Source organism: Mobula hypostoma, chromosome 25 (genome assembly GCF_963921235.1).
Source record: "Mobula hypostoma chromosome 25, sMobHyp1.1, whole genome shotgun sequence".
NCBI lineage: Eukaryota > Metazoa > Chordata > Chondrichthyes > Myliobatiformes > Myliobatidae > Mobula > Mobula hypostoma.
In genome coordinates, this window is record NC_086121.1 from 32774561 (window position 1) to 32794498 (window position 19938).

At 39.0% G+C, this 19938-nt stretch overlaps 1 protein-coding gene across 16 annotated transcripts in view; it reads left to right on the plus strand.

Annotated features, from left to right (window-relative positions):
* LOC134337823 (eukaryotic translation initiation factor 4 gamma 3-like) overlaps positions 1-19938 on the plus strand; it is a 306969-nt gene that overhangs the window by 168893 nt on the left and 118138 nt on the right. For 10 of the 16 annotated variants that reach the window (XM_063033097.1, XM_063033102.1, XM_063033106.1 and 7 more), the window contains 2 exons: positions 6237-6257; positions 7011-7196. In XM_063033097.1, coding sequence (XP_062889167.1) covers positions 6237-6257; positions 7011-7196 — 207 coding nt within the window. The remainder of the gene's footprint in view (positions 1-6236; positions 6258-7010; positions 7197-19938) is intronic. The other 6 variants (XM_063033098.1, XM_063033100.1, XM_063033104.1 and 3 more) reach the window with 1 other exon arrangement.

A 19938-nucleotide genomic window follows, 5' to 3' on the forward strand; every position in this document is an offset into this window, starting at 1 on the left:
GCTGAAGTGTCCTGCTTAAGCAACTTAGAGAATTTTCCTAAATTAAAGGAGATGTATAAATAAATATTGTTGCCTTTCCCAAAATATTCTCATGAAGCTCTATTTTAGCAACTGACTTCAGTACTGATTCAGTTTGCTGATGGACAGATGCTATTGCACAGTGCATGCCATCTTGTGGGATTTTACTGTAATGCCCAATAAAGCATTTACTAAAAGTAAAAAATTAGCTTTGCTTGGCATCTTGTGTAAAACTGAGCTGTCCCATAATTTACACGTGCCCTTACACTTCCTCCCTCACCACCATTCAGGGCCCCAGACAGTCCTTCCAGGTGAGGTGACACTTCACCTGTGAGTCGCCTGGGGTGATACACTGTGTCCAGTGCTCCCGATGCGGCCTTGTATATATTAGCGAGACCCGATGCAGGCTGGGAGACCGTTTCGCTGAACACCTGTGCTCTGTCAGCCAGAGAAAGCCGGATCTCCCAGTGGCCACACATTTTAATTCCACGTCCCATTCCCATTCTGATATGTCTATCCACGGCCTCCTCTACTATCAAGATGAAGCCACACTCAGGTTGGAGGAACAACACCTTATATATCGTCTGGGTAGCCTCCAACCTGATGAACATTGTTTTCTTGAATGCAACCTCCAACACCACAACAATATCTGACAATAGATGTGTAACATCCTGATGTAACATTGTATGGAAATACAAGGTAACACTGATGCAGACATGTTTTATACATTTAACAAGGTGCTTTATTAATGTATTGCTTGTGCAAACATTCAATATATGCAATTGTCACTTTTGCCCAGTAACTCGTTTTATTGCACATGTTAAATACAGCAAAATAATACACAAAGACATGGCAAAAGTAAAGGCAAACAAATGAGGTAACAGCAAATTTCACTTTTGCCCAGTAGCAAGCTTTATTGCATTTAGTTGTAGCTGTCGTCCCCTTCATCGGTGAAGAGACTATGGCTATAGGAAATGTTTCTGGACAAACGCCCACCAAGTCTTTCGTTTGGCAATTTCCTTTTAAGTTTTTCTAGTCTGTAGCTGGACAAACGTGCACCAAGTACAGTATACAGTTTCCTTTTCGCTTGTTTTCTGTATGTCCTGCGCATGCCCAGTAGGAGGAGATTCGACGAAATATCGGTTTTAATGTGGACAGAGGTATTTTTTAAAACATCTAGTGTGGAAACCTGTCATTTTTATGCGAAACCAGCATTTTCAAAATTATCCAGTCTAGTGTGGACGTAGCCTTAAATACTCTCTGGTATATATAAAAACCTCTGGTACTCAGTGCACCACTAAACGTGTAATCAAAGCTGCTGGCTTTCAGATGAGGTGAGATGTTGAGCTGAGTGGTTGTCTGCTTTCTCAGGGGGAGGTGAAAGGCAAGACATTATTTTGAAAAAAAGAATAGTAATGTTCTTGCTTGCTGTTCTTATCTAGGCCAATATTCATTCATTTGTTAAATCAACATTTCAAAAGATATTATCTGGTTATTACCTTTTTAAAAGGATGCATGTTGTCACAATTCCTATTTTACAGTAGTGACTATGCTTCAAAAGCACTCCATTGACAATAAAATGATTGAGAAACATGAAGGGTGGGGAGATGTAAAATTTGATTTCTTCTTTGTTGAACAAGAGATCGCAGTAGAGCCCAGTGATAAGTGAATTTGTGATGTGATGTATGATCATAAATCATAGCAGACTTGACCCATTGAGCTCATCCAGACTGTGCCACCTTACCCTCTTCCTGATCAAGAACCTATCAACCTCTTTTTGTACATACTCAAGGAATTAACCTTCCCAGCTGTCTGTGATAATGAATACTGCAGGTTCACCACCCTCTGGCTAAAGATGTTCCTCCTCAACTCTGTTCCAAAGGGATTTCCTTTTATTCTGAGGCTGTGCCTTCTGGTCCTAGACTCACCCACGATTGGAAGCACCTTCTTCACATCCACTATGTCTAGGCCTTTCAATGTTTGATAGGTTTCAATAAGACCCTTCATCATTCTTCTAAACTCCAGTGAGTATTGGCCCAATGCCACCAAACACTACTCATACGTTAACCTTTTTATTTCTGGAATCATTTTTGTGAACCTCCTCTGGATCCTCTCCAGTGCCAGCGCGTTCTTTCTTAGATATGTGGCCCAAAACTGCTCCCAATATTCCAGAAACCTATAGGGACTCCTGCACTAGAACTCCCAAGTTCCTTTGCACCTCTGATTTCTGAGTTTTGTTCTCAGAAAATAATCTGTGCCTTTATTCCTTCCAGTAAAGTGCATCATCAAACACATGCAGCGCTGTTTTTCCATTTGCCAATTTGCCATTCTCTCAACCTGTCCAAGTCTTTTTGCAGACTCCCCACTTCCTCAATGCTCCTGCAGCTCCACCTATCTCTGTATCACCTGCAAACTTGGTTTTGGAGCCATCAGTTCTGTCAGCTGATCATTAACATATAATGTTCAATGTAGCAGACCCTGTTACCGGCAGCCAACTAGAAAAGGCCATCTTTATTTCCACACTTTGCCTACTGCCAATCAGCCAATCTTCTATCCATGCTAGTACCTTTCATCTAATAACAAGCGTTCCTATCTTGTTTAGCAGCCCTTTGTGCAGCACCTTGTCAAAGGCCTTCTGAAAATCCAAGTAAACAACATCCATCAACTTTCCTTTGTCTACCCTACCTGTTATTTCCACACAGAATTTTAATTGACTTGGCAGGCAATATTTCCCCTGAAAGAAATAATGCTAACTTCAGCTTGCTTTTTTATCATGTGTTTCCAAGTAACCTAAAATCTTATCCTTAATAACAGACTCTAAAATCTTACCAAACACTGAAGTCAGGTTAAGTGGCCTATAGTTTCCCGTCTTTTGCCTCCCTCGCTTCTTAATCAAATGGAGTGACATTTCCAATTTTCCATATCTCTGGAACCATTTCTAACTGTGGTAACTCTTGAAAGATCGTGCCTCCACAATCTCTTCAGCTACCTCTTTTAAAACGCTGGAGTGTATTCCATTCAGCCCGCCTTCAGACCTTTCATGTTCTCAAGCACCTTCTGCTTAGTAATAGTGACTAAATCAGAATCAGGTTTATTATCACCGACATGTGAGGTGAAGTTTGTTAACTTAGCAGCAGCAGTTCCATATAATACATAATCTAGCAGAGAATAAATAAATAAATAAAAATAATAATAAATAAACAAGTAAATCAATTACAGTGTACGTATATTGAAAAATTTTTTTAAAACATGCAAAAAGAGAAATACTGTATAATTTTTTTAAAAAGTGAGGTAGTGTCCAAAGATTCAATGCCCATTTAGGCATCGGATGGCAGAGGGGAAGAAGCTGTTGCTGAATTGCTGAGTGTGTGCCTTCAGGCTTCTGTACCTCCTACCTGACGGTAACAGTGAGAAAAGGGCATACCCTGGGTGCTGGGGGTCCTTAATAATAGACGCTGCCTTTCTGAGACACCTCACCTTGAAGTTGTCCTAGGTACTTTGTGGGCTGTTAGATTCATCTGCCATTTTATTAAACCTGTCTTAACCATTTCCTTAGGAACCTGTTCCAAATTGAGTAGTTGAGTCAAAAATTGAGGATTGTGGGGACAGTGATTTGCCTTCTTCAAGGAGGTTCTTTTGTTTCAATCAATGATGTCTAATTTAGAGTGCTACATCTCCATACTGAGCTGAACATGTAAATAGGTTATCCAAAACTATATAAAATGGTTCAATTTAATATCAGAGAATGTATATGCATGCTGTACAATCTGAAATTCTTTCTCTTCACAGACATCCACGAAACAAGAACCCCATAGAATGAATGATAGAACATCAGATCCCCAAAGCCCACCCCCTCCCCTCACTTGTGCCAGCAGAAGCACCAATCCAGATACTCTGGATGAGTCTGATATTAACAGCTTGTAGTCATGAACTATTTTTGCTTTCTTGTTTGTGATTTGTTTCATAGTGTAATCACAACTATAACATAAAAGACAAGTAATAGATTTGGAATGATGTATTGAAAATTCCCAACAAAATTCAATTTTGTTTACTTTTCATTTAAATCCAAGCTACATATTTTAAGATTTATATTTAAAGATGGGTTTGATGCTTTCCTGGTTCCAGTCTAACCTTTGACTTTGTATCTTGAAGTTCATCCACTTATGAAGTGTTATTTTTTTCAGCTAGCCAGTTCACTTTAGAAAGCATTACACTTCAGTGCTTTCTTTGGACTAGAACTAAGTTAATAAAAATCTGCCCATAATAGTATGGAAAGCTATAATCGCAAGCAATTCATCTAACTTGCTTTAAACTCAATATACTATGAGAGTAAGACAAAATCTATACTTTAAAGAGGAAAAGGATTAAATTTTCAAGCTGAATGTCCTTCCTCAACCTTTTCACTTCTAATGAGAGATTTTTGACCTCTATCTAAGTTTCTCTCCACAGACGCTGCCTGACCGGAATGTTTCCAATGTTTTCAGTTTATTTTAATTTCAGATTTTTAGGATCTGTAGATTTTTGATTTTAAATTTAAACATTTTAGTTTTTTTGAAACACCATGCAGTATTGTGATTTACTGAAGTCTTAGTGAGAAGATAATGCTATATTCAGATGTGCTTTAATATAGTTTCCTTCAGAGGAACTTTGAAAGGGAATCTTTATTTCATTTTGATTGCAAAATACTGCTTAAGCTCTGGATTTAGTGAAAGCCAATTTCTGTGCCTGATTGAATATGGTGCCATTAAAGGTTTTGCTTTCCAAACCTCTCCACCTGATAATCTTTACATATGAATTTACTTGCTGTGCTTTCCATACCACTGACAGACTAAGGAAGTTACTGATCTAATGGAGGCATTCAGTTAGAGTGAAGAAATGGCATTTCCAAAACTGAGCAACACGCAGAGTGCTGGAGGAACTCAGCAGTCCAGAAAGCATCTATGGAAAAAAGTACAGTTGATGTTTCGGGCTGAAACCCTTTGGCAGGACGTATGGTTTTGGCCCGAAACGTCGGGTGTTCTTTTTTCCATAGATGCTGCCTGGCCTGCTGATTTCCTCCAGCATTTTGTGTGTTGCTCAGATTTCCAGCATCTGCAGATTTTCTCTTGTTTGTGACATTTCCTTATCAATGGCTTTTTAAAATTACAAGCATCATTTAATGGAGTGGAACATGCTTCACTTACTGCGTACTGTTTCCATTTTACTACTTAGTTAAGTTGGTGGAGCAAAAGAAAGAAAAATTCCTGGTAAAAGTTCAAGTTCTGGTCAGTAGAAAATGTGAGGGAAGTCAGTAAGAGCATAGATAAAAAGCTCTTTGCTTGATGTACAGTCATTGCAACCAGTGTACTGAATATGTCCCAGTCTGGAATTCTACTCGAGTACAAAGTCAAATGCAGTATTTCTGTTGTTAAAACAGTGAACTCCAACTTATTAGAAGGTACTTTCATAAGAAACTGACAATAGAAAGAATGACTGATATAGGAGATAGTACTTAATACAAAACAGCCCCAGCCGTTTTCAATATTCTATACTTTGGTGCCTTATGCTTCTGTTGAGGGAGATTCATCTTGTCCCAACCAAAACTTAGAAATGTTTAAGCCATCCTATGGCTGATATCTTGGATCTATTACCAATATTTTAATACCTAAGGGGTTCATTTGTTCCAGTCAAACTGTGATGTTCTTGTTTACCTTATTGTTGTCATGTTTTCCTGGACATCTCATTCGTTTAATTTCCTGGTAAGGAATATTTTGAATGTGGTTAGTAAGAAGTAGTAAACATCATCTCCAGTACAATAAAGATGTAATTCAAGCCAATGATTTTCAATTTGTGGGAAATCATTATAAATTGTAGAATAACATTTTTTGAAAGTGCAGTAGTATTTCATGATTACTGTTGGAACATAATGTTCATTATTCCAGAGTCATGTACCGCAAAGTGCAGAAATTTGGGAATTGTTCCTTAGTCTGCTGAATGGTGGTCTGTTCCTTTCTAAACACACTGTAAGTTATATACTACAGGGACAGAAATATATCAGTCTAGATCAATGGAGTATTTCAAACTGGAGAATGTGTGAAATTTTAACAATTCTTTTAAAATGTGGAAAATCATTGGCAGTTACAATGAATGCATGTATAGCATGATCCTTCCTTCTAATCTATAAGGTGTTCCATTGGCTTTCTCTCTTTTCTGCTACTTTGATTGCTTCATTGTTGAAGGGAGGATTCAGGCCTATCCAGGTAATATCAACTAATTAGTAACTTATCCTCTCAATTGGCTTTGCTAAGTGTTGAAAATTGGACAAAGGGCTGTAAGGCAGCATTGTTAGAATTGTTTTTACATTTTTGAAGCACTTTTCAACCACCCAGCTTGCATATCTGTTTGTATTCAAAGTTACCTTACAAGTGTTAAAAATTGTACTCTTTGACTTTGTTTTAGAAGAATTGTTGTCTTTGACTTTGTTTGACAAGTTTTAGAAAAATGAAAGATCTTTACTGACTCAAGATGATGTCTTAAAATTTTTCGTGTAAGTTCATGAAGTTACAAATGAAAAGTCAAATAGCAAGTTACTTCAAATGATTATGCAGTTTCTTAAATGGCATTGAGTTGATTTATCTTAAAGATGCAGAAGGTCATGATGCAAGCAGGCTGGTGTTCCTCTGATGTAATTGAGAGCTCTATTTCTGCAGGACATGGTAGTTGAAATACTGGAGTTCACCACCAGTGAGCCTCTACTATCAGATTACTGTTGTCCTTAATGCAGCGACCTGTTATTGGAGGAAGTAGCCAGCCCAAGTGCAGTTCCTGTCCAGTGTATATTCATGAGTCGAGCTTTTCTTTTATTGGCATGTAGTGTCTGAATGGAAACCTTTTTCTGTGGTTTTGTTTTGAAGGCTTGATTAGAAAGATGGAGTGTATAATGTAATTTGTGAATGACTTGCAGCTGTAGTAGGAAGTTTTGTTTTGTGACAGATCATTCTTTTTTCCTGCAGTTTTTTCAAAGACCACCGATGCAACCAACTAGACCCAGTATACCGAATAATAATCCTTCCATGCGTCCAGGGACACAGACTGCAACGGCTGCAGTCTATCCGCCCAGCCAAGGGCCTATAATAATGATGAATCCACCTGTGCCATATCCCCCAGCTCCTCAGGCTCCCTATTATATTGCTAACCCGGTAAGAGTTGTGATTGTTATTTCAAACATTATAATTATCTCAACTAGTAGTATTGTTATTCTTTATAAATGAACCAACATATGTTTGGAGAGTGAGGATTGCATGTACTTGTAAGCAAATGTGTCTCTGCATACGTTTGGGGGTATTACATTTACAGTCTGCAACTCATAAATTAGTCATGTTTTGCTTCTATTAAATCACATTTAACGCAAAGTTTTGAATAATTCAATTTGTATTTTAGTTGAGTATCATAGAATCTCTAACAGTACAACACAGAAACAAGCCCTTCTGAACACAATGCCTGTGCCAATTTAAACCGCACATGGTCTACATACCTTAGTTTTTCACCTGTTCACATGCCCATCTAAATTTCTGTTAAACATTGCACCTAAAGATCTCATTGTACATCAATAATCCAAATGATCCTGCTTCCATTTTCTATTTACTTTCCCCTTAAATCTGGCCTTTCCAAACGCAACACCACAAGTATCGCTATCTGCCATTTCTCTACCCACATTTCCAACTGGTCTATATCCTGCTGAATCCTTCTACACTGTCCACAACTCCACCAATTTTTGTGCCACCTGCAAACAGCCCACTCACCTACATTTTCATCCAAATCATTTATATAGTTATTACAAACAAGACCTCTCAGCACTGATGATTGGTGAACACTAATGGTCACAGACCTCCAGTTAGAAAAACACCTCTCCATTCCCTACCTCTGTTTTCTATGGCCAAGCTAATTTTGAATCCAATCTCACAAGTCTTAATGGATCCCATGCGCCTTAATCTTCTGGATCAGCCTACTGTGACAGATCTTGTAAACTTTTCTGAAGTCCACGTGTACTGCATCCACTGCTGTGCCCTCAACAATCATTCTTGTCACTTCTTCAAAAAAACCTAATAACAAAGTTTATAAGACATGACTTTTATTGCACAAAACCACATTTCTATTCCTAATATAAGTAGATCTTATCCATAAGAATCTTCTCCAATAGTTTATCGACCATTGATGTATGAGAAGAAGGCAATGGCAAACCACTTCCGTAGAAAAATTTGCCAAGAGCAGTCATGGTCATGGAAGACCATGGTCGCTCATGTCATGCAACATCGCACATGATCATGATGATTGATATATAGACCACAAGCTTGTAGTTTTCAGGTTTATCTCTGCTGCCCTTGCTATTCTCTGATACCATGGGGCCTCATTTGTAGCTAAAGAGGATATTTTGATCATCATCAAGGCCCTAGCAATCTCCTCCCTGTATCTCTCTGCCTCCTCCACCATAATGCTCTTCAAGAGATCTACAACATCATCTAAGGCTCTTGAAACTTACCGTCCTTGTAATTCTTCCTTGCAGGAACAAGATGGTCCTGTATTTTGACCAGCTAGCCTTTAAGCGACTCCCACATGTAGACTTGCTCAGTGACAATTGCTACCAACCTAGCATCGGCTCAATACTTTTTTCAAAGTTACTGCTTTCCCTTTAGGCCTATTGTTATTCTTATCTGTGACTAAGTGAAAACTGAGAGTTATGATCACTGTTCCCAAAATGATCTCCCACTGAAATTACAAAATGTGGCCAGGCTCATTTTCCAATACAAGATCTGGTAGAGCCCCTTGGTTGGATTATCTACATCCTACAGCAAGAAACCTTCTTAACATATTCTGCCCGATTTAATTCTCTAGCACAAACATAGTTCCAAGTCAGTAATAGGGAAATTGAAGTCACCTGCTACTTCTGATCTTTTGTTTTTACATCATTCCATAATCTGTCCATGTATTTGATCCTTTATCTCCTGATGGCTTTTGGGAGGCTTTTAGTTTAAATCCATCATAGTAATTGCACCTTTCTTATTCCTGACTTCCTCCCATATTGCTTCACTGGCTGAGCCCTCCAATTTGCCTCTTCTAAGTGCCAGTGTCATTCTCTCTGCACAGTAATGCAGCGTTTCCACCTCTTCTACATCCCTTTCTGTCAAGACTGAAACATCTGAATCCTGGAATGCTGATCTGCTGGTCCTGCCTTCTGTCAATCAAGTCTCTGTAATGTCTACAACATTATCGTTCATGTGCTAATCCAGGCTTTAGGTTCATCTGTTTTACCCGTAATCCTCCTTGCATTGAAATAAATGCACTTGTAAGTCCAACCTTGCTCATTAACCTGGCCCTGCCTGAGTTTCCTTTCAGCCTTACTTCATCTATCCTCTACATTCTCTTCACTGTTGACTTTATTCTATTGTTTGCAGACCCCTATCATGCTAGTTTTAACTTTTATGAATAGCACTTAACAAATCTCCCAGTGAGGAAATTATTACCCCTCCAGCTCTACTTGTACAGGTCCCAGTTGCCCTGGACAAGAGCCAGTAATCCATGTACCTGAAGCACTTTCCCCTCCAGCTCCTTCGCAATGCCTTGAACCGTACTATCTTACTATATTTTGCCTTTCTGGCACATGGCACAGGCAGTAATCCTGAGATTACAGCCCTAGAAGTCCGGCTTTTTAATTTTATGCCTAACGATCTATATGGTCTTGGCCAGTCCTCACCTCTCTTCCTTCTGAAGTCTTTAATACCGATATGGACTACAACCTCTAGCAGTTCCCCCTCCCCTTTCAGAATATCTGTGCATGTTAGAGACATCCTTGACCCTGATATCAGGAAGGCAACACATCATCCTGAAGTCTTGCAGCCACAAGGATGCTTATTTGTTGTCCTCACTAAAGATTCCACTGTCATTATTTACCTGGTCTTTAACCTGCTCTGCTATATATCAGAGGCAGTATGGTGCCACTAATCTAATTACTGTTGTCATTTTGTCCTAAGAGGCCAAACTCTCAATAGTACTCAAGTTGTATATTTGTTTGAGAGGGGAACACAAGCCTTGTCCTTCTGGTGATCACCCATCTATCTGACCTGAACCACTGGCTTGATTACCTCCCTGAAACTCCAGTCTGTACTCTCTCTGCCTCCTGTGTGCTCTGAGTCCAACTGCTGCCCCACTCAATCATGTGGTCTGAGAGGAGCTGCAGTTGGATACACTTACAGCAGGCTTAGTAGGAAGGACGCTTGAAAACTCTCTTGGCTCCATATTTCTTGGGAGGGAGCATGTGACCCCACCAACTGCCATTGCTGCTCTTCTAACAATTCGGGGACAATGAAAAATCCCACCCTACTCTTAACAATTTTAGTTTTATTTAATTTCTATCCATATGTTTAGTTTATTGTACTAATTGTATTGTGGAAAATTAGTTCTAAAGGTAGTGTGTGAAGATATTGAGTTATGATATGATATTAAATGGTTAGTTACACTTCTGCTGGAACTTCCATGTTTCCAATATTAGAACAGCTTGCCGTACAAGCACTCTGCCTTGGCTGCGACTTTAACATTGGCCTTGTTACCCCACTACAGCAAACCAACCTATATAAAAACTAGGGTGATTAGCAATTTGATGAATAGAGATCATTTTAATTTTACAACTCTTTAACCAAGTGGTTGAACATAGGCAAAGCTGTGGAAGCCTTTACTGTTAATAGTGTGACAATGGCCAGGGAAGATAATTGGACATTCTTAACGATGCCAGAGAGGTAACTAATGATATGTGCAGGCCTTGTGTGAACACGGGCGAATTCTTAACCCCAATTACTTTATTGATTAAAATTTTAAATGGTCTTTCATCACAATGGAATGAATACTCAACCAGACATGAGCTGTCCTATTAATCCTGTTTGTTCTCTATGAACTCTTCTTCCCCATTGTGTAGATGACACAGTCATTCATGGAGGGGTCTATTATACTGCCTGTATTATTGTCAGTCCAACTGACATTTAGTGCTTGCACACCGCAGGCTTTGCGCACAATCATGTATTTAGGTTTTTTTTTAACCTGTCTTTAAGCCCTTGTTACCCACTGGCTTGTCATACACAAATGTGTAGTCTTCCAAGGTCAGCCATGTATTACTTGGATTTGTGGCAAGCACCACTTGTTCCTTCAGAGCCCTCTCCTGCCGTGTCTGGTAAATCCTGTTTGCCATGCATTCCATTTGATGGCTTCTGCTAGCAATATCTAGAGCCTGGGCCAGGTGCTTTTCTTTAGTTTCTGTGCTTATTCTGCACAAATTTGTAAAAGTATGTACTTGACATTACTCCTGTGTGACTTCCAAATCATGTTATCACCAGTGCTTTCGTAAGTTAATGTAGCACTTACATTGATATATGGCTAATATTGTGCAAAGATCTGGGATCAGGTGTGTGGCTAAGGCTGGAACATTAGTGGATTAAAAATGTGAGTAGGTTTGCAGTCAGTAACAGGAGGAGGGCTAAGTGTGTGGCTGGTTCGAACTTCAGGAATGTCAATAGTAGTGTTAACAGCTCTGTGTACTGCCTCTGTGGGAGCCATGAGCTGTCAACTGCTACAAATGGTGATAAAGTCTGAAGCCAGTCAATCTCCTCCTTCTATGGTTCCACTTAATCAAAAATGAATTGTACTTGATTTAATGCGCTATTCAAGAGTTATGTGATTGATTAAGGACTGGGTGTGAACTAGACGAGCTAAAACGTACTGACAAGTGGAAAACATGTAAGCATAACTTACTATCAACTAAAACATTCATTTTGAAGAAAATGGATCTAGTGCCTTCATGGCATATATGATAAATAAACTCTTCTTAGGCTTCCAGTGGGGTACAGGTATCAATTTTAACCCATGTTTCGATGGCAAACTCTGCCATCTTCATCAGGGGTGATGCCTGTGCACGTCTAGTCCAGTGGTATTTATACTCACAGTCCCCTGGGAAGACAACATCGATGAAGCCCATGAGTGCAAGTTAACCAAGTATGCAGAATTAAGATCAGAGGGTGGAAGGTCTCATGCTATCCATTCGAAGTAGGCCGCCGTGGGTTTATTGCGTTCACTTTCCAGAAGTGGCTGCATAACCTTGGCTTCACTAGAAGAGAGATCAAGTCAACCAGCAGGGCTGCAGCTGAGGCAGCAGAGAAAGGATCAGCATGGGTGTGGACCAAGTACGTCCAGAGGGGCAGATAGTCAGACAGTGTCACATATCTTGCAAACCCTTCAGTAGTTGCATAGTCACCTGAAGAGCAGATTATCTCTTGGATGGAAGTGACCAACAACTCTGATAGAGGCAGATGCCAAGTTTTTAAGCTCACCAGTGGGAGGTGGTGCTTTAGCACTGCTGGCCCACCACCTCGAGGGAGTCTTGATCATAAGTGGGCAGAAACTCCTGAAGACAGGTGGCAGATCAACTGATGATCCCACTGGTGATAGCACAGGACAGTTAACATTTTAGTCCACATGTATTTTGTAACTCTACCCTACCATCTGTCCCTCCTGATTGGTTAGTCCTCATGCAATCAAGTTTCTGCCTCCCAGGAATCGAATTCCAGTTCTAACTTAGAGCGATGCCTTCATCTTTGTTAAAATTCTTTTCCTCTAGTTATATTTCAATAACTTCCTTCACCGGGCGGTCCCAAAAGCCATTGGTGCGGCACAGTAGTTTATTGCAGTCAAAGTCAATCCTATGGACCTTGCGAATGCAGTGTTCTGCTACCTTTGATTTCTCCCAGTAGCCCAAATGGATACACCTGTGCTCCTTGATGTGGGTTTCCAACGTGCGTCCTGTCTGGCTGCTTCACATTCATTGGGAATCCTGTAAACACCAGCCGACCTGAGTCCCAGGACATCTTTGACCCATATAAGCTGTGATTTGAGCTTCCCTACAGGTTTGTGGATAGTATTAATCCGGTATTTCTTCAGGGTCCTGGGTGATCCTTTCAGAAACCGTGGAAATATAGGGAAGACAGATGGTAGTGACGGGTTCCTCATTGTCAAGTTTCCTGGTTTTTCCATTGGCCCTTTTAAGGGCCCAGTTGATTTCCCTCACTTTGTCACCATTCTGTAGGAACGCCGTGTGTAATCATCTTATTTCCTCAAGGAGATTCTCCGGGTCTGAAATAGTTTTCGCACGGTTAATCAAAAGTTGAAAGAAGCGCTCTACATTGGTGTGACAGTGGCTGTTACTGTTGAGGAATAAGTCCGTGTGAGTGGGTTTCCGATAGATGCCATGTCGGAGGCTATCGTCTGGTTTCCTTCGTATTAGTATGTCCAGGAACAGGATGCAACCTTTCTTCTCCATCACCGTGTTAAATTGAATGTTTGGATGTATGCTGTTCAATTGGTCATGGAACTGTTGGAGTGCCTGTAGTCCATGAGGCCGCACTACGAGGTGTCATTGACTGAAAAAACATTTTCTGTCTTCCCTATATTTCCATGGTTTCTGGAAGGATCGCTGCAATCCTGAAGAAATACTGAATTAATCCCATCCACAAACCCATAAGGAAGCTCAAATCACAGTTTATGTGGGTCAAAGATGACCTGGGACTCAGGGCAGCTGATGTTTACAGGATTCCCTGTGAATGCGCAGCAGTGTACAGTGGAGATTTAATCCTACACTGCTATAAGATTCAACCTTTGTAAGTTTTATGAAAGAGCAAATCTCTCTATTTCAACTGAGGGAATGTCAAATTTAGTTATTTGGGACACGAAATCTTTTCTTAGGGACAGATAATTTCATACTCAGTAGGTTTAAGAAGGAAAACCAAGGCAGAACTTTCAGTGATTACTAATGGGATTAAAGAAATAGACAAAGTTTATTCAGTAATGCCTAGTGAAGATCTCTATAAGGGTGGAACTCCAAACACAGCATGATTTGCTTTTGACTTTTCCCATTGAGCAGCAACTTCTTAAATCTAAAAGCCAATTTTTTATACATGGGGACAGGTCAGGCAAATTACTGTCTGATCAATTAAAAGCAATAATGGCGAGAAGACAGATCCTGAAAATTCGAAGACCTGATAGAACCGCAACGGTAGATCCTTATGAAATTAATAAGGTATTTATGGATTTCTACTTTATAAATCTAAATTTTCAGACAATATTACTTTTATGAATAGATTTTTGCAAAAATTGAATATACCTAAAATTTCTATCCAAGATATGAACACATTAAATGCACCTATTAAACAAGAGGAAATAGCAAGGGCTATATCCTCTTCCCAACCAGGCAAGGCTCCGGGACCGGATGGATATGCAGTGGGATTTTATAAGACTTTCACTGAAATACTTGCACCTTATTTATGTCAAATTTTCACTGATTCTATGTCCTCTGGGAATCTCCTGAAAACTTTTTATGAAGCATCAATCTCACTAATTCCTAAAAAAGAGAAAAGATTTATCTGAATGCGCTTCCTACAGACCAGTCTCTTTACTGAATGTAGATTTTATAATTCTTTCTAAGATTTTGGCTAATAGACTTGAGAGTATTTTACCTAGTGTTATTTCCAATGATCAAACTGGATTTATTAAAAATGGGTATTCACATTTTAACATTAGAAGATTATTAAACATTATTCACTCCTCTCCATCTAAAGAATCTGAATGTGTTGTTTCTCTTGTTGCGGAGAAAGCTTTTGATAGGGTGGAGTGGTTTTACTTATTTGAGGTTTTGGAAAGATTTAATTTTGGTCGGGGATTCATTTCCTGGATCAAATTGATCTATCAAGCTCCTATGGCTGCAGTTATAACTAATAATCAAAAATGTCCTTACTTTAGATTATACAGAGGTACTCGGCAGGGATGTCCTCTTAGCCCTTTATTATTTAGCTTGGCTTTAGAACCCCTTGCTATTGCTCTTAGAGATTCCAATACTGTTCAGGGTATTAAGAGAGGGGACAAAGTACACAAGGTTTCGTTGTATGCAGATGACCTGTTAGTTTATTTCTTGAGATCCTAGGAAATCTGTTCCTTCCATGCTATCTATATTTTCTGAATTCAGTAGTTTTTCTAGATATAAATTAAATTTATATAAAAGTGAGTTATTTCCCATTAATAATCACTCGGATCAAAATCATTAAGTACCTTTTAGTATTGCTAAAAATTACTTTACTTATCTTGGTACTAAAAATTTTAAGGACCTATATAAATATAATTTTCTCCCATTAATTGATTACACCCAACAAGTGCTTTCTAAATGGTCACCTATGACTTTGTCATTAATAGGTCGAATTAATGCTATTAAAATAATAGTTCTACTGAAATTCTTATATACATTTCAGGCAGTTCCTACCTTTATTCCTAAAACGTGTTTTGATAAAATAGATTCTATAATCTTATCTTATGTTTGGAATAATAAAAATCCAGATTGAGTAAACCTTTATTACAAAATTAAAAAAGGATGGTGGTATGACTGTATTATTGGGCAATTAATATTCGATATATTACTTTTTGGAGTCATTACTCAGACATACATGAATGTCCTTCATGGTTGGATTTGGAGGAAAACTTGGTGAAAGGGTTCTCTTTGGCCTCTTTACTGGGAGCTCCTCTTCCCTTTTCATTTTCCAAGATTAGTAGACAAGACTTTAATCCTATTATTAAACATGCTTTAAGAATTTTGTTTCAGTTTCATAGATTTTTTGTTAAATAATTTTGTTCTCTCTAGTAATAGCCATTTTAATTTTTTTAAACCATCAATTTTGGATAAGACCCTTTTAATTTGGAAAACCAAGGGAATAACAACTTTCTCAGATTTGTTTTTACGGGACTATTTAATGTATTTTTCTCAGTTAGTAGATAAATATGATTTACCTAATGTACATTTCTTTAGATAGTTACAAATTAGGAATTTTTTACGTGGTTTGCTGCCAAATTACCCTTCTGCTTATCCACCTAATATGACAGATGCTCTTTTTCAGCTTAATCCACTTCAAAAAGGGTTGATAGCTATAATTTATAAACAGATATTGAATTTACGAATGATATCTAACAATAAAATTAAACATGCTTGGGAATTGGAAGTTCAAGAGTCATTTTCAGATAATCAATGGAGAAAAAATTCTTAATTTGGTTAATAACCCATCCATTTGTGCCCATCATTTCTTGGTACAGTTCAAAGTAGTGCATTGGGCCCATATGTCAAAGGATTAACTAGCACTTATTTTTTCCAGCATCAATCCTATTTGTGACAGATGTAATAGTGAGATAGCCACTTTAACTCATATGTTTTGGACTTGTATAAAGCTAGACAATTTTTGGAGAGATGTTTTTAAAACATTATCAAAAGTCCTGGATCAAGACCTGCAACCTAATTTACATGGCAGTATTTGGAATTACCCTATCAAAACCAGGAAATATTCCTATTTCTGCTCAACGTATGATAGCCTTTTCAACTTTATTGGTTAGGAGAGCCATTTTACTAAAGTGGAAGGATTCTAATCCACTTACTGTCTTTTATTGGCTTTCCTCCATTATGTCCTGTTTAAGTTTAGAAAAAATAAGTCGGTCATTTGATACATCCTTTAAATTTGAGCAAATCTGGCGACCTTTTATTCAATATTTACATTTAATTTGATTTATTACTCTTCCAATTTTTTTCTGAAGTTTTAGATTTGATCAGAAAATCTTTTTTTTTTGGTCGTATCCTCAGAATGGACTGCCCAGTCCCTTCTTCTCTTTTTTTTAGTAAGTGTCGTGAGTTTTTTTTCCTTCATTTAAAACCCAAAAGTTTTTTCTTTCCTCTTTATGAACTGATGAGGAGAATTGCTGTTTTCTTTTTTATTATCTATATAATAGCTTAACACTATGTATGATTTTGATAATGTTTATTTCAATCTGTTTGTATTGTTTTATATATATATCCGTATATCCGTTTGGGTTACCCGGAGAAATCAGCAGGACAGAACATTGCATTTGCAATGACTGTAGGATTGATAGTCACAATGGCTTTTGGGAGCACCTGGTGAAGGAAGCCAATGAAATTAAACCAAGAGGAAAAGAATTGTAACAAGATAAAGGTCTCACTCTAAGTAAGAACTGGAATTTGATTGTAAACAAGGTGGGATGGCAGAAACCTGAATGGATGAGGACTAACCGATCAGGAAGGAAGGGCAAAAGAGGGCTCTGTCAATACCAACGGACTAGACATGCCTTGGCGTCATCCCTGATGAAGATGGCAATGTTTGTCATTGAAATGTCAAATAAAATCGATATCTATACCCCGCCAGAAGCCCGAAAAGAGTTTATTTTTCACCTTGAAGTATATATTTTAGCAAAATCTTATGAGTTAAAACATATTTACTAGCAGGATTTATTAATGGGAATACACAAGCTGAGGTGAAATTATGTGTGTAGCAGCAGCTGGGTTTGGCAACTCTGATGGTATCCACTAGCTACTAGCTATGTAATAATGGGATTGTCTGAAATAAATGAACCTCCTTGAGGCTACATTAATCAAAATCAAACTGTACTTGTTTTGATGAGCTAAGGCATAGGAGTGGAAACATACAACTTCCAATGAGGGCCAGATTTGCAGTGAAGGTCTAAAGCTCCAGGGGTCAGAACTGAAATTGGTTTGCCAGCACAGCTGAGTTTAAAAGTGTAGCTAATTGAGCTGACAACTATTTCATTGGACCCTAGCTATGAATGGTAAGAAAGGTCAAAAACTTGTCAATACTTCTCTGTAAGTCAAAAGCTAACTGCTTATTTTAATCAACTAAGGCATATTTATAAGTTGAAACCTTGATGTGAATTAAATACGAGCTTATGAACATTAAGAATGGAACATGCACAAAGAAAATTCATGTTTTGGAATGGCCAATTCATGCAAGGTATCTCAGAAATACTGATGAACTTAAACAGTTTTGTATGGAGGAATAGTGTAAAATTCCTCCTCGTCATTGTACAAGTCTGATCAGCAGCTACAGGAAACATTTGGTGAAGGTTATTGCTGCTAAAGGAGGTTCTACCAGCTTTTAATATAAGGGTCCATTTACTTCTTCCAGCCTGGACTGTGAATGATTAAACAATCTGTTCAATAAACACATGAAAAGTACAATTGTTCGTGTGTTATTGGTTTAGGCAAATTGTGTTGGTCTATTATTGTGACTGGGATGAAGATCAGACTACATTTTATGAATTGTTAATGCAGAAAACCATTTAATTGTAAAGGGTTCACAAACTTTTCTTGCAACTGTCGAAACTGAAACCCAAGATGTAGCCATGGATACCTGCATGGGCCCCAGCTGTGCATGCCTTTTTGTCAGCTGTGTGTAACAGTCCATATTCCAAGCCTACACTGGGAATGCTACCCAACTTCTTCTGCATAGGTGCTGCTTTCGACACCCTTGTCAATTTCATCATCTTTGCCTGCGACTTCCTCCCTGCCCTCAGATTTACTCTGTCTATCTTGGACACCTCTCTTCCCCTTTCTCGATCTCTATGTCTCCATCTCTGGAGCCAGACTGTTTACTGATATCTTTTATAAACCTAGTGACTCTCACAGCTATCCTGACTATATCTCTTCCCACTCTGTCACTTGTAAAAATTTGTCAGTTTCTTTGTCTCCGCTGCATCATTTCTCAGGATGAGTCTTTCTATTCCAGAACATGAGATGTCCTTCTACAAACAGCAGGGTTCCCCTTCCTCTACCATTGATTCTGCTCTCACACACATCTCTATTTCCCGGGCATCTACCTCATGCATCTCACCATCGTTATAACGGGGATAGATTTCCCCTTGCCCTTGCCTACCACTCCATGAGCCTCCACATTCATCCATCATTCTCTGTAACTTCTGCCATCTTCAGTGAGATTTTACCACTACACACATCTTTTAATTCTGCTCTGCTTTCTGCGTGGATCACTCTGTGCAACTCCCTTGACCATTCATTCCGCCTCACTAATGTCCTTCCAGGCACTTAACCCTGCAACCAGGGAAGTCCCTACACCATGATTCAAAGCCCCTAGCTATCCTTCCAGGTGAAGCAACACTTCACCTGCCTCCTATATTGGTGAGAATTGATGCAGATTGGGCCATTGCTTCATCAAGCATCTTCACTCTATCTCGCAACAGCCCGCATCTTATGATGGCCACACATTTCAATTACACTTCCCATTCTTACACTGATACCATCTGTCCACAGCCTATTCTGCTGCCATGATGAAGCAAGTGCAGGTTAGAAGAGTAAACACTTCATAGTTCACCTTGATATTCTCTAACCTGATCTCAGGAACATAGATTTTTCTAAGGGTTCAAACTATTTTCTAACTTCCTTCTTTTCCCTCCAAACATTTGTTTTCCCTCATTCTGGTCGCCCTCTCATTCCTTCTTTTCTCATCCCCACCCTCATAATCTGCTCATCACCTCCCTCTGGTTCTCCACCTCCTTCTCTTTATTCCATGGTCTACTGTCCTATCAGATTCCTTCAGCCCTTTAACTCTTTTATCCTTTCACCTATCAGCACCTATCTTCTCACTTGATAACCCCTACCTACCCACCTAAACACCAACCCCCCCCCCCAAATTATAGCAAGGTTATAGAAACATAGAAAATAGGTGCAGGATTAGGCCATTCGGCCCTTCGAGCCTGCACCGCCATTTATTATGATCATGGCTGATCATCCAACCCAGAACCCAGCCTTCCCTCCATACCCCCTGACCCCTGTAGCCACAAGGGCCATATCTAACTCCCTCTTAAACATAGCCAATGAACTGGCCTCAACAGTTTGCTGTGGCAGAGAATTCCACAGATTCACCACTCTCTGTGTGAAGAAGTTTTTCCTAATCTCGGTCCTAAAAGACTTCCCCTCTATCCTCAAACTGTGACCCCTCGTTCTGGACCTCCCCAACATCGGGAACAATCTTCCCGCATCTAGCCTGTCCAATC